We start from the raw sequence: 15,557 nt of genomic DNA on the forward strand, positions 1-15,557 counted from the left end.
ACAAAGAGACACCTAAAGGTGAGTGAAAGTGCTGCATTTTTTGTAATTTATATTGTAGCAAAAGGTAAAGGAGAATTCGATTACAGGGGAAATTCTGACCAGCAATATCGTCCTCTCCAATTAAATGTGATAATTGCAAGCACCTTAAACTAAATTATAAGTTAATTAATCTTTTTGCAAATGATGACATCTGGTTTCTTACAACAACAGGTTAATAGGTCTAGATAATAAGAAATGCTTAAACGCACTTTGAGTAAAAAACGACAAAAAGCAGACGATCGCAAGGCGACGAAGTAGAGAATCTAAGAATATTTCTTCTGGATCTAAGAATATCATGATCCGCTATCAACGCATGAATTCCTGGTTCCTCATCCACGTCAAGATTAAGATCTACGTTGGGAAGGAGTACTCCAATCATGGTGATCTGTCATGCGGGGTCCTTCAAGGGTCTATTCTTGGTCCTCTCATGTTCCTTCTATATGTAAATGACACGGGCAGTCGATTATGATCTGTTTCTAAATGCAGATGATTCTTGCTTAATTTTTAGAGACAAAAACATTGAGCAAATTGAGAACAACCTGAATAAAAATTTTAAATTCACTCTGTAATTGGTTTATAAAAAACAAACTCATTCATTTTGGAAAAGACACAACGAAATTCATTCTTTTAATTTGAAAGATTCAAACGCCTTTACAAGTTGGACATCAGTACAAGAGATATAAAGATAAGCAGGACTCAACAGTCACATATCCATGATGTGTCCTGGATGCATCGATGGCAACTAGTGTGCTTGGCAAACTAGTGTGCTTGGCAAAATAAATGGTTAGCTAGAATTTCTGTACAGGAAGCAAATATACCTAGATACGCCCCTTTGCAGGTTGATTTTAAATGCTCTTGTACAACCTCATTTCGATTATTGCTGTTCTTCCTCAATAATATAAAACCGGCGCTAGATATCTAGCTTGCTGTTTTCAGCTGAGGCAAAATCACTCAAGCGGAAATACTGGCAAAAGGACAATTAAGCACTAGGGGCACTGATCTAAAAAAGCCTTTTTTATAAATCAATGAGTACGGGAAATTGCAAGGCGGACGAAGGAAAACCAATATTTTCGAAAATCGACATACATTTGAAAGTTTACGGCAAAGTTTAACTCTCAAATTTATGCCAATTTCCGAAATTATTGGTTTTATTTCGTCCGCCTTACAATTTCCCGTACTGAGTTTTTATGCGTGATCATCTGATCTTTCCTCACCCGCTCAATGGGCAATTATGCACAGTCAGACATATAGCGCCTTCGGCTCTTCTATATCATTGTTCTTTTAGCATATAGAAGAACAATTTTGGTTGTTAAGTTAAACATAATGGCGGATATCGCTAAGCAGTGTTGACATTCGTAACCCCTGTGATTCATCGCGCGCATGGCAAGTCCATTTTTCCCCTATGCTTGCTCTTCCTGGTATTCCGGGTTGAAAAAGAGGCTGTCCAAAAGTGTCCAGGCAGCACCAAACAAATGCACCCGTCTTTTTCTCAATCTAAGAAACACAACACATATTGGGGTCACGGAATTAAAGGCTATAAATTTGCCCCCTGTTAAAAAACAGGATAGGTCATTGTTTCTGTGTCAACATCATGAGGTTTTTGAAAGGAACGGCTACAGCGTACACTGCTGAGATATTTCATCCTATCAACCAGGACCGAACTACACGAAGATCGAAGCTTACACTAAACCTACCATTTCGGGAAAGCAACACTGGACAAATGTGCCTATCCTACCTAGGGCCCAAAATATGGAACAGTCTTTCATCAGATTAAAACCACACTGCTAAGCTCTTAAAATTAACATTGAAGTAATGAAGCAGACTAATGAATCAAACTGAAAGATCGGAGCAATTTAGTGAATTGCATTTTCTCGTTACTAACTGATATTTTGTCCATGTATACAAAGAATCTTTAGAGCTACTAAAATATCCACCTAGTATATTCTCACAATTGAGAGCAGGAAATCTTGTCATTGTAATGCTACAGTTATTTTTAAAAAACCCTTTTCTTCTATACTAAAGTAAGAATTTTTGGTCTTTAAATTTGGCACTGTATTCAGGAAACAGATCACAGAAATTGATCACATATAATGGCGACAAGTTACATTTAATAATGTTACACAACGAACAGACAAATTTTATCAAATTCATATAACTCAAAAAATTGGGTGCGAAGATTACTGACTCAGCTTTTCTCCATGCAATCGTGGAGGGAAGGCACAAAAACTGTTAAGCATGCAATAAAAATACTTAATGGTAGGATAAATAAACAATTTTCAAAACAATTAAAGTAATAACTCTAAATGTTTTGAAAATTGTTTATTTTTCCTCGCATTCTCAACTTTAAACAACTTGAGCTATTGAGAAACAATTATGCCTGTACTTTAAATGACGCAGCCTATCTAGACTGGCAAAATATCACGAAAAAATTAAAATCTTATCATCTTAAAGTCTTATGTACCGTATCTTCATATCAGCTTTCAGTGTGTAGTATTAGTTTCAGTGTCGCTAACAACATCTTTGTGATCCGATCGAACTTGCGTATACACTAGGTCGCTGCCATATATGCTGTCAAAAGTAACTTTCTGTTCTTATGTAAGCTTCTCTTTATTATTTTTTGTTTGTTTGTACGACCAATACTCAACTGCTTTGGTCACGATGCAACTAAGGGTATGTGATTTGATTATTTCACTAATATATACCCAAAAGCGGCTATTACTTTGTCTCCGTTATCTGACGAGCAAAAAGCTGCATTGCCACATGAAACTCCAAATTCGGGGTAGTTGCAATTACTGTTCACACTAGACTTTGTACCAAAACCAATGTAGGAATTTGGGGATGCACAATCATTTGCATCATTGCCTATGATACCAATTCTGGCAAACATACCACCACCATCACGAAATACATTAAAACCTTCTCTATTACAGTTTGTCTGCAATGAAGACCCACCTAATAGGCTTTTCCAAGCCGTACGACCAATGTTTGTTGCGATAAAAACATTAGGCTGGAACACGCTCAACAACGAGCTGGCCGAGTACGTTATTTCTGTCCAACGGGTTTCACTGGAATGATTCATACCAACACACACAGCAGTAAAGGCTAAATTGTTAAAGGCTGAGAATTTTGCTTGCACTTGGTCCAGGGAGTTCACGCCGTTTATTTCGTTGAGCACACTGTTGCCAGTCCAGTGGCTGCTTCCTCCTTTGAAAGTATCCTAAAAATATTAAAGTAATAGAAGAATAAAAAATAAACATCTCAAAATTAATCGAAGAGACTGTCGATATTATATATTATGCATTATATGACACCTCCTTTCTTATTGGTAACAGCCACAATGATAATAGTATCGGTTCAACATAAAACTTCTTATCTTCCCTATTTTGTTTTGTACGTCATGTTTTACTGATAGTTTGAATTAAGAAAATATTGTATTTGTTTGAATTTGCAGTTTTAAAGTTTATTCATGATGAGACATTATAATTATTTACATTTTTGTTACTAGGAATTTTCCATAACAATAATGGCCTAATAACTTGAAATTGGATAAAATTAATAAAATTAAATTAATTCTAGAGTTATACAAAGTCTAGATAAAATACTGTTTAATAAACCCTAGAATTACGCTCGTTATGTCATGTAATACAGAAGCACTTTTAAAATTCTATGACCGCTAGCATCAATATTACTTACCAGGTTGCCATCAATCTTCATGGCTAGGGTCCAACCCCCTCCTGTACATCCAAGCACATTTTGCATCATGCAAAAATGCTTACCAATGGTAAGTTCATAAACACCATTGGGAGCATTTGTGTGATTTGTGTGCAGTTCATGGCATGATCTATAAACTGAAATGGCAGATTGAATCGTCAAAATACAACTCAACAATCCTTGAAAAATCTTTTAGAAAATGTTTCAAAAATCTGCCATTAAAATTAGCATTTATCAACGTTTCTCATCTAATGAAATAATTATTATAGTCACTAAAAACACTTTTTTCACCATAGCTTTCAAGTTCTGTACAAACGGCCTTACTTTAATGATGTCACCGCGATGGATCTTTTTTAAGATTTGAACTAGTGAGTATTCATTGCAAGGGCAATTTTCGTTAAACTTGAAGTCACCCTCACTGGATGATTTTAAAGGCAATGGTACTCTAACTAGGAGAGGTTAGCATGGTGCGTGCTAGTTGAGATCTAAACTAGTTCTATAACAAAGGGTTCCCTTCAGTAAAGCAAATAAAAGAGACAGAGGGCTCCCTTGTCGTCTGTGTTATATGTTAAAAAGTTTATAAGTTAAAAGTCTCCCCAGCACAATGGAAGAGTCTCCCAAGCACAAATTTAGAAATACCATTGCTCGGTACAGGAAGTGGCACAGATGCAGAACTGACGGCTGGTGACTGACCGGCGAGGTATAAGGTAGAGGCTGCCGATGCCGATAGTACTCCCCAAGACGACAGTTTGTTGGTTATAACTGTATGAAAGACTGAAGTGGAGGATAGCATCATCAATGGTTTACTGTCCGTCCAAGCTGTTGTCAAAATGGTGGAATTCATTACAGATACCAAGCTAGGTGCTGCAGAAAATGTCATTGACAGTGAATCGTACTCCCCAGACTCTAAATCTGCTATAGCTGTATCACTTAAGCTTTCACTTGAGGAATCAGAAGTTGTAGTTGAACTGTTAATCGAAACGGATGGCGCCTCATCAAAGATGGTGGTTAATAAAGGAGAAAACAAACTGGATGCTGTCGGAGTGGCAACTGCAAAAAGATAGCAAAAGTTTGAGATGATGTTCCAGATTTCATTTAAAAGCGCCTATATTCGAATCAATGTTCGTTGCAGGCATATTTAGATTGCAGTTAAATGCACTTCCAGAAAATTTCAAAGAAACCGTTTCCATTTTATTTTATGCCTATACCTTTTTGAATTGTGAAGAAAAGGTATTCAGAGAATGAACTTACTGAATAATGTTAAGAATCTTAGAATTTACTGTTTAGCAATGATAAACAGTGGCGAATTTTTTTAAGAGCCTCCCATCACAATTGTATATAAAAAATACCTTGAAGTTGTATTGACAGGGGTGCTGTTGCTTTAACAGAGATTTTAGTAGAAACCCATGACTGTGATTCGTTTATGTTGGACTTGGATATTGCAGCAGCTGTATCACTAAAGCTTTCACTTGAGGAATCAAAAGTTCTAGTTGAACTGTTAATCGAAACGGATGGCGCCCCATCAAAGATGGTAGATGCTGTCAGAATGGCAACTGCAAAAAGGAAGCATTAATTTGAGATGATATCGGAGAATAAATAAGGAAAGGCCTACCCATTCTCGATTTAAGCGTATTTGGAATGCTTTTAAACGCACTGATAGGTTAATTCAAAGAATCAATCTTTGCCTATAACCTATTTACAGGCTATGGTCAATGAAGCACAAATCAGTTAAAGTGGTTAAGATCAGTTAGAATAAATACTTAAGCCTATTTGGAATACGCTGTTTCAGTTGTGCAAAAAATTTTAATTTGAAGTAACAATGTTTTGTTCTAATCCAGTTGTTAGCTCTTTTTTGGCTACGCTCTGACACAAAGATAAACACAAAGGAAAAAAGATATAGGATGAATTCAATGGATACAAATGGGAAGATTAAAACTCAAATGCTAGATTGTGTACAATTCAACACAGCTGCAAATAATTGTACTTATAGTAAAAACAAACACTGGAACTGTACTATGGGTAATATTCTTGCGGAGAAAATGAGCTCAACATGGAAGGAAGAGTCCTTCCTCATATTTTAATTAGTTAGCAATGATGAATACGAGATCAAAAAGCATAAAAGTAATGGAATTTTTGTCATTAGCGAGTATTGGCACTGCGAAGTGCTCCAAGATGTCTGCGTTTATGTTAAGAGCTCGACAAGAATGGGTTGATGTACGAATATAGATTCTTTCGTTAGCTTGCTAGTGTTTGAAGGCAAGTTTACCGAGACTGAAACGCTCCAATTTGGGGCTGTAGAGAATATGGGTAGAAGGTCAATTTAACAGTTATAAAGACCTTAAACCAAAAACTGTTAGGTTCAATTACCTTATTTTTAAAATAAAAAATTACGATACGATTCCATTACGATAAGATACGATACGATACGATACGATACGATACGATACGATACGATACGATACGATACGATACGATACGATACAATACAATACAATACAATACAATACAATACAATACAATACAATACAATACAATACAATACAATACAATACAATACAATACAATACAATACAATACAATACAATACAATACAATACAATACAATACAATACAATACAATACAACACAATGCAATGCAATACTTGCCTTTCTATTCTATCCTTCTTTGAATTCTAAAAATTTGAACTATAAGGGCCTCTTAGTTCAAATGTCATAATCTTAAAAGTATGCCTTTATTAGCATGACAAATTTTAATGTAACACAATCATAAGTAACAGAGGTTGCACCAGAAATCTTCCGACAGAGGGGCTGGAGCTTCCGACAGGGGGGCTAAAAATGACTAAAATAAGCAGTTTTCGTACGTTATTTTGACAAATTTGCTCCGACAATAACCTAAAATTTCCTCCGATGGGGGGAGGGTGCTATATGCTTGCGACAGAGGGGCTGTAGCCCCCCTAGCCCTCCCCTGGCGCCATCACTGATAAGTGACAAATATGAATGAACAAGAAGAGGGATACCTTCAGATGGTGTATGGATGATATCTTTGCTCATGCTTGTTTCTTCCAATCTCTGCAATGATCGATAAAAATTAGACAATGATAAAGATGACACTTGTCCAACCTACCAACGTGTAGCGATGGACCTGCCTCTCGAGAAATGCAATCAAACGCTACTACGGAAAAGTCGAGGAACGCCTAATTAGGCAAATGTAAGTTTTTGTTTAGTTTGCTAAGATTAAAGATAAATTTCTTCTGCTCTAGACATCTTACTGTATGGGTCAACATAACGTTTTTCCAACAATTTTGCGTCTAAAATCGACCCTTACTGCGTCAAATCACCTTACATTAGCAGATTGGCACGAGTTGCACCTTGGAATTACCCGTCAAAGAAGTAGTCGCTTGTGGCTGCCTTCAATGAGGCTCATGTAAGAGTAAATCTTCTATTCATATGAAGGAAATCAAATGAAATATGGCTTTTTCAATCAATTGTCTTATTGTTATGATGTCGAAGTTTCTCAAAATCCATAAAGAATTTTCCAATGCCAGAAGTTAGCTTATTTACGAAAAATTATTGCATTATTTTTTTAATAAGAACCAGTAGATTTAAGTTTAGGCTGACTGTCCTTAATTTTTTTGAAAATCTGAGGCTGGATTGCTCTTAATTTGTTCTTAAATTAATAGGGTGTAAGCAGTGAAATTGCTAGCTCTTTCGCTCTAAGGAGGTGTTCAGGCCTCATTTGCCAACTAAGTGCGTCAGACAACCTTCATTTGCCGCCATGTTTGAATATTCACCGAAAAAGCACCAACACATGGCTAGAAAGCCTCGTTTTTGGGGATTAAATGTTGTTCAAAAGTGCATTTTATGGTAGCTCAGTCTCAGTTTGTTCTTAATTTTTGACCAATTTTGAGGCTCCTGTTCTTATAAAATTGTCCTTATAAAAAAGGATGTAATCTAAAATTTACGAAAATTTTAATAGAAGCAGGGAATCATTCTTCAAATCTTTTCTCCTGAGACTACCCTACTTGACCCCAGGGTCGCTCCGTATCTCTGGCTAATCTACTATGTTGACCACGAGGTCGTGACAGATAAGGGTACAGAATTACTCGCAAATGCTGCACATACCCCTCTTTTTGGTGTACTCTAAAACAGGACACAAATCGTCCAAAGTCAATTGGATATCCGCTCATAACTACCTTTTCTCACATTCGTCACTTTCTATTGATTCCCTGTATTCTACGTTTCAAACGTGGTTTACACTCTTTTTTTTAAAGAACAAACTTTATAAGAACGCAGAGGCTCGATTTGTCCAAAAATAAGAACAACGCTAGAAAATGCTCAGCTTCAGATGAGAAAATTAAAAATTTCCTTAACGGAAATTTTCACAAGCACTCGACTACTATCCCGACATTCTCTTGACAAAAAAAACTTTGATGAGTTTGTCCAAAAACACTAGCAGTCATTGCTTTATCTTTAAACTTTACCCAGTAAAACACCTTAGAAACTATATACATTTGTAACTTCTCATCCTGATTACCAGACTCACTATATATATAAAATAAGATAGAGACTCTCTATTTTATTTTTGTATAGTGAATCTGGTCCCCAGGGTAGTAACTTCTCAAATATTTGCAAAAATCACACTCAAAATAAGAGCAATTTTAAGAACGTTTGAGCCTAAAATTATCAAAAAGTTAAGAACATCGAGGCTCGGCAAAAATTATCTGGTTCTTATAAAAAAGACTACTGAAAGAGAAGAAGCATATAATTTTAGTAGTTAAAAATAATAAAAGATTCCAAAGCGCAGTGGTTGCCTTGCCCTTGCAAATTCAGCGATTCTCCTAACCTTGCTTTTGCCTTGTCCCTTTTCTCGGTGCTTTGCTCCAGAGACGCCGGAACGACGAAGGGGCAAGGGAGGCAGACTTGAGTAGAAGGGCATTTGAAAAATAATTCCCAGCTTCTACTAATTCTTTCGTACGTACCATTTTATTTCGATATTCTGTAGGTATTTTAAGAATTGGCAAGCATAAAAATCCCAAACAAATTTTGTGAAATTTCGTCATGAATTGGGCACTGCAGTCAGAACTTCATAAGAATCTCTTTGATAATTACAAAAGGCCGGTTTAAGAGCACTCTTATGAAAAGGACACTATAGCCCCCCTTGCCCCTCCTATCAAAAGGCAACAGGGGCGGTTGACCCCCCCCTCCCCCGCGCGTCCCTGCTCTGCTCTCTTGCCTTCCTTGAAAGCGCGCTTCCCTGGACAGGCCCAAATATGTAACTACATTTTTCATCTTCTAACGAAAATTGATTAAAGAGAAAGGATTGGTAACTTTGCAACTGCCTTGACATGAAACCTTCTATCCTCGGCTTCCACAACTTCTTGTATATCTGTCTCAATGCAGGCTAAGTGATAAAACTTAATTTACCTTCAAGAACATAGACGTCCATCCTTTAGATGACAAAACTTCATTACAATCTCTACTTCCCACTGTCATCTGTTTTGCAATGAAAAGCTCACAGTTGTAGTCGAATTTCTCTTCCCTCGTTTCGCTGCGGAAATTTATAGTATGACAAGCTGGTTCTCGAAGACATTTCTGGACACACTGCAACTCACTTTTCGCAAAGTATACAAATCTCTTACTTGTCTTGCAAACGCAAACTGCATCAGCAAGGTATTCTTGAATGAAACCTTTTCGGGCACTGCAACTGGCAATCAAAATTGGGACGAGATACCAAAACATCACCAGTGCATTAGATTCTTTAACCTTTGGGTGTTTTGTTTTTACATCAGCCAGCATACATATTTCTAGATAATCAACATTTCAAGATAAAATGCATTGCTTTGGTGCTCAGTTTGTTAAAATCAGTATCGTTCTTTTCCAATGACATTTCCAAACGTTGTATATTGGTTACCTAAACTCTACACATTATTATTGTATGATAACAGTTTAAAGCGTTTTCATCAAAGCGATTCACGTCATTAGGTGCTTTAAAGGACAATTAAATGCCTATCTTTGCTGCCCAAGGCAATCCTGACTTCATAGATAATAAAAATGCTATATCAAACAGTTGGTGCTTTTGATTAAAAGTGTCACAAAATAATATTGGCATTACTTCACAGTAAATAATGGGCTGATTAACTGTCAATTGCAGCTGAAAATGACAAGCTGCCAAACAAGAGAATTTGATATAAATTCTGCAAAGGGAAGCAGATAGACATAACAAAGAAACAGTCATATAATTTTGCATGTTAAGATTAAATTGATAAATAATAAGCAATTCCCAGCACAGCAAAGCTTAATAAATATCATTACATTAAATATTACTCAGGAGTTTAAAAAGAAAGCAAATAGATACTTAAGAAAACTGCAAGATTATAGAAAAGGCAACCATTATAGACAGAATTGTGGTCACAAAATATGTTATAATTCCAGAGCTTACTTAAAATAATTAATTAGCCCAATCTTTGCTTTTCCAAAAAATTTGTATCTTGTTTCAACATTTTTTGGAACCTGAAACATGACAAATTTTTGCTTCTGTCAGATGTAGTTTCGTCTGCTTTTAAAGGTGGTTGCCTTTTGGTAAAATTTAAAAATAAACACAACCTTCTATCCCTTTAAAAACAAATGAATGTAGTTAATGTGTAACAAATAGCTGAAGTCTAGGGTGATAACTCAACTGTTGCAGGATGAATTGATATTTACCACAATGGAATGGGCATGTGTAGACTAAAAAGCAGATATTTGCTGTTTTTTACATCACTCTTCCATAATATACAGTGGCTTATATGCAGAAAATGTAAACAGTGGAGAAGCACCCACTGCCAAAGGAAAAATCTGACAGTCTAAGTTAAAAAATTTTATGACTATGTGATCAAGGCAGATGATAAAGGATTGAATTGAACATTAAAACTGATGGGTCATTAATCACCTCCTATCTTGATGAAGAAGATCATAAATTGACCAACAGTAATAAGATGAATTGATAAGATTTTAAGATAAAATATTTTTTGTTTTTTGCAGAAACATATTTTAGCTAAAAGAACTTCAATTGCGTTGTATGTTTTTAAATAAATCTAAAAGTACCCAAAATTTTGTTAGCTTATGTAGAATGGTTCAGTGCTCTAGGGTTTCCCTTTCAAACATGTAAACTCCAAGGCCTTCACCAACTCGCTTTAAATTGGTTACATGGTCTCCAACTTGCTTCAATAATTCAACTTCTGGATTCAAGAAGTGATCCTCCATGAAGTCACACAGTTGCTCATCATTGTGTTTTTCAGCAAGATGAGTCAGAGCAAGTAGGCTGTCATTGACCTGAAAAAAAGCCAATGTACTTACAATGTTTGTTTCAATTCTGCTATGTAATGTACATCATTTACAAAGAAAGTTTATAAGAATTGATTCATATCAACAATTTAATTTCAGATGACAGAAGGATAGTCCAGAAGTCTCACAAATTTGATCAACTATTATTGGGACATTGTTATGTGGGGGCATTTAAAAGAGAGGTCATTTTTCATACTTCACGTTTAGTAATGTACCAATATTGATACAAATAGCAGCAATTATTCTGGTTTGTACTTTCCTAAAAGATTGAAGAAAACATAGAAATGTATAAAAGTTCATTAATGTCACCATTAACATTATCTCCCTCAATAACAGAAAAGATATCATCCTTTTCATCCATAGATACTAGGGTTAAGGATTTTCTTACAATGATAACATCTGTGTTTCATTCCTCTGGGTATTTGATGCCATAATTTTGCATCGTTTTGCATAATTTCTACTCGACTATACCATATGCCAAATTGAGAAGCAGCTTTTTATATATACTGAAAGTTTTTCTAGAGAGCTTGTTGCAATTTCTCCTGTTTAGGCTAACTAAGCATTGGAGTATAGAAATAACATGTGCTTAGTGAGGCCTCTAGAACTTTTTCTTGTGATGTCCATTGACTTTGGCTTTAAGGGGAACCCCCCAATAGCATGATTGGCTTTACTGGCCTGCAGATGGAAGCTATTCCAAAATTCAGCAGATGCAAGGAATTCTTTAAAGAAATGGACAAAGGTAGGCATTGGAGATCTGGTCTTGACATACTAACCAGCACACCAGGCCAGGCAAATGCTACTTACCCACTAAAAGAAGGGAAATATTACATTGAGAGTGTTGGGATTTGGGAACCTGTAATATACACTCAAGAGGACAAAAGTATGGAAACGATAGTCAATATTGGCGGCTCACAGTGGCCAAGGGTCTATATTCAATGTGAGTGCTAGTGTTGAAAGCATATATAACCGGAGGGGCCTTTACGATTTTCCATTGTTTTTCTATTGTTTATTGGCAGATATCCGGCCACAGAATAGATATCTATTCTGTGTTCCGGCGTTAGCTTTACATGCCACATGACTGTAAAAGCTAGTGTGACTTTAAGTGAAGTGACATTACGGGTAGTGGATTGTAACGACTAAGTAACAGTTTTTTAAGTTTATGCCACAATAGCATGTGGGTGTCATTAAAACAGGACTCCACCAGCCGATTCTCACCTTTCTCTCGTGTTCAAGAACAGCTTGCATAATGCTGAGTGGTTCGCCAAAGTTATTTGCAGGAGTTCCGATATCGACCAGCTTGACTCTACCACCACGTTCATTCATGTACTTCAGTAGCTTCTGTGCATTCTCTCTTTTGTTGTTAGAAAATTTACAAAAATATTTGTGGAAATTTTCTAGGGCAACATCATCCCGGTCAAAGTGATAGGCCAAAGCCATGTAAAAGTAGGACGAGGCCAGCTCGCTGTTTATTTGCTTGCTTATAGCACTTTCACATTCTGCGTGGAAATTTTGTTTGATAGTCGACATGTTGAAAACTTTCTTCCAGGTGGTCAATCAATAAAATAACCAATGCCGATTTCCCTGCCAAAAAGCTACCCTACCGCTCACACAATTGAAGAACAAAGAGAGCCTCTTTCTTCACTTACAGGTAAGTACCTCATGTAAACCGAATAAAAAAGATGGCCCTTGGCTTCAGATTACAGACTGGCGTGGCGTGCCTTAGGCAGCCTTTCCACTAGCCTCAGAGGCGGATCTAGGGGGGTGCTATGGGTGCTTGAGCACCGGTCAGAATTTTCGGAGATATAACATTCAATGCATTTTCTCTAATCCCCTGAAAAACGTCTTGAATCCTTTCAGATGATGTAAATGTATTTTCCAGTAAACTGATGACATACGGTCATGCGTTAGTTAGCATAACCTGTATCTGCTTTAAACTATAAAAAGCTAGAAATTTCATGTTGAGCTGCCCTGGAACCAATTTTTTTACTTGTCCATCAAACCACACTCTCGGCCAATGAGCTACTTCAATTCTACGGGTGCTTGAGCACCCCTATCAATCAACCTCTAAGGTCAAAGTTGCAACTGAGCCAATCACATCACGCTCTGATATGTTTTTCTGCAATGTCGAGCACCCCTATCAATCAAAACAAGGCTTCAACCAATCCAATTGCCAAATTTCGGCTCATCTGAGCACCCCTATCAATCATTTAATATACACTGGCTGGTGCATACCGTCACTGAAACGACTGAACCTGTTCGTGTAGCAGCAATGGCGGACATAAAGTCGTTGCTGTTGCAGGTTTTCTCGATTATTGTTTGCCAGTCGAAAGTCGACTGAGGAAATTGAAACGGAAAACGAGCTTTTGAGTATTCAGTCAATCATGAGAGAAGTTTTTGATAAGAGCGTGGTGTCGTGACTTGTGGGAATACACAGATCGATGAGTTCGCTGAACTGCAATGCTAGTACTGTCCCGTGAAAGTTCTGACCTTCGGCCTTCCAGGTTGGTAGTTTCCTTTACCAGGCTTTAAATGCGAAACGTTTTAACAGAATATTTCTTGGATTAATTCGACAAAAAGTGGTGCCAAGGATTTTTGGTTGTTGGGTTGGTATGGTAATTACTACCAGAATGAATTCGATACCCATTTCTTGCCAAATGCAGATGACCCCAAAAAAGTACTACTTCAACACAAGGTACTTAGTAAAACAATCAATTTTTGTAAACAAATTCTTACAAGTATTGATTTAAAGGCATTGAGTCATGGTAAATAGGCCTTCTTTATAGGGGGTCATTTGGATTTGGCGTGATCGCTGCTGTTTCATGTGACACTTGCATCCGTTGTTGACAACTTGCTATCGATGGAAATTGTTTTGTTAATCAGTACGAGGTGAGTTCATGTGACCAGTTCAAGGTCAACCAATAGCATGGCATTCATGAAAATCATGACTCGGCGGATTCTGGCACTTAGGGTATACCCAATCCATTTTATCATGACTCAATTATATTTAACTCAATTTTCGTATAGTAATTGTCAGTTAACGTAGCAATGATTCATTTTGCTTTTTTTTGTTTGAAACATTTTAGCTGCCTTTTTTACAAAAATGAACCAGTGTCTGAATATTGCAGAGCAATCAAATATTGACTAACGACCTAAAATGTCATTCATTGATTAATGTGATGTACAAACTGCAAAGGTAGCAGTGTTATTTTTAACTAGCATTGCTAGCAAATACGCTAAAGGCTGCTTCTAACAAAAGAGATAATTTTTTATATAGTTATGCTTTAATACCTGAATTTAAAAAAAATTAATTTATTAAGATGGGTGTTGCCTTCATTTAACCGTAAGTAAAAGTGGGGTGTGGCATTATTATGGCTATTAAGGCAACGCCCTTAAGCACCCCTCAGATTTTCCGCTGGATCCGCCTCTGAGCCTTGGTTAAAACATATCTGGGTTAAAAGTTATCCGTTTTTAAAGTGAGTCAATGGAAACGGCACTTTTCTTCGACCCGTTTTTGATCGTTCCCACTAAGCCGGGTTAAAATGTATCCAGGGTGAAAAGTTGCAAGAGAAATCAGTATTTGCATCAAAATCCTTCAATTTCTATCGTTGTAGGCCAATGGAAGCAACATCGACATCCAGGATTTTGTTTTTTGATTTTTGGCGCCGTCTCAATTTTTAAACGTTGCTGTTGTTGCAAGTGGATCAAAAGTTATTCGGGTTCGGCGTTTCCATTAACTCGCAGGTGAGTCAAAAGATACCCGGGTAAAAACTGACCCATTTTGACCCGTTTTCAAACTTATCCATTTTTCAAGTGGGTTAGTGGGAACGCGACGCAGAAAAGGATAACTTTTAACCCGGATATGTTTTAACCCAGGCTAGTGGAAAGGCTGCCTTACTCTAGTCTCTAGTTAAGGGACAGGCAACCAAGGGCGGGGCCAAGGGGTGGACTGGGGTGGACATGTCCACCCCACTTTTTTTATAGATCGAATTTATAATTTTTTCAAAACTGGAGGAGTGTTAATTTTCTTCTCTGAGATGGGGACTTTTTTTCATTTTGATGGTCAGTTAAAGTTCTTTTCAAATCTTAGCCGACAGAGTATGGTGTGTTTGGATCATCAGTTCCGTAAATAGTGAGAAACTAAAACGAAGATTATCTATAAATACAGCTTTATCGTGCTAAACAGTTGGTTGTTACAGTGTGGTCTTTGCCTTCCTTCCTTGTTAAAGGTTTTTTGGCAATACTTTACTTCAAAATTTGTACCCAAACTTTCTTAAGCTGGAAGGATAGTATAGTTGCAGCCCCACCTGTTACAGCTGAATCACCTTTTAGCCTCAATGTCAGACGAAAGGTTGGAAAACCATTGCTAGCTAAAATTACCACTCTGAAATTAACTTCTATGTTATTAGCTTTTATGTGTGTAAACCTTTGCCTACGAAATTTAACTCTTCTACTGAGGGTTTCAAAATATGTCAAATTTGGTTATC

General features: G+C 36.8%; 2 protein-coding genes across 2 annotated transcripts; both read right to left on the reverse strand.

Annotated features, from left to right (window-relative positions):
- Positions 1-760: 760 nt before the first annotated feature.
- Positions 761-9,834, reverse strand: LOC135685349 (uncharacterized). Its single transcript, XM_089112850.1, has 6 exons — positions 9,175-9,834; positions 6,768-6,819; positions 5,100-5,303; positions 4,390-4,800; positions 3,733-3,887; positions 761-3,256 (listed from the first exon to the last, which is right to left on the reverse strand). Exons 1-6 carry the CDS (start codon positions 9,544-9,546, stop codon positions 2,723-2,725), a joined length of 1,728 nt encoding a protein of 575 aa, XP_088968976.1. The 5' UTR covers positions 9,547-9,834; the 3' UTR covers positions 761-2,722.
- Positions 9,835-9,986: 152 nt separating this feature from the next.
- Positions 9,987-12,705, reverse strand: LOC135685350 (soma ferritin). The gene is made up of 2 exons (XM_065201265.2): positions 12,289-12,705; positions 9,987-11,061 (listed from the first exon to the last, which is right to left on the reverse strand). The coding sequence occupies exons 1-2, from the start codon at positions 12,598-12,600 to the stop codon at positions 10,864-10,866; spliced, it is 510 nt and encodes a 169-aa protein (XP_065057337.2). The 5' UTR covers positions 12,601-12,705; the 3' UTR covers positions 9,987-10,863.
- Between the last annotated feature and the right edge of the window lie 2,852 nt (positions 12,706-15,557).

The sequence above is a fragment of the Rhopilema esculentum genome, chromosome 15 (genome assembly GCF_057945365.1).
Source record: "Rhopilema esculentum isolate cy_ngs chromosome 15, ASM5794536v1, whole genome shotgun sequence".
NCBI classification, from domain to species: domain Eukaryota; kingdom Metazoa; phylum Cnidaria; class Scyphozoa; order Rhizostomeae; family Rhizostomatidae; genus Rhopilema; species Rhopilema esculentum.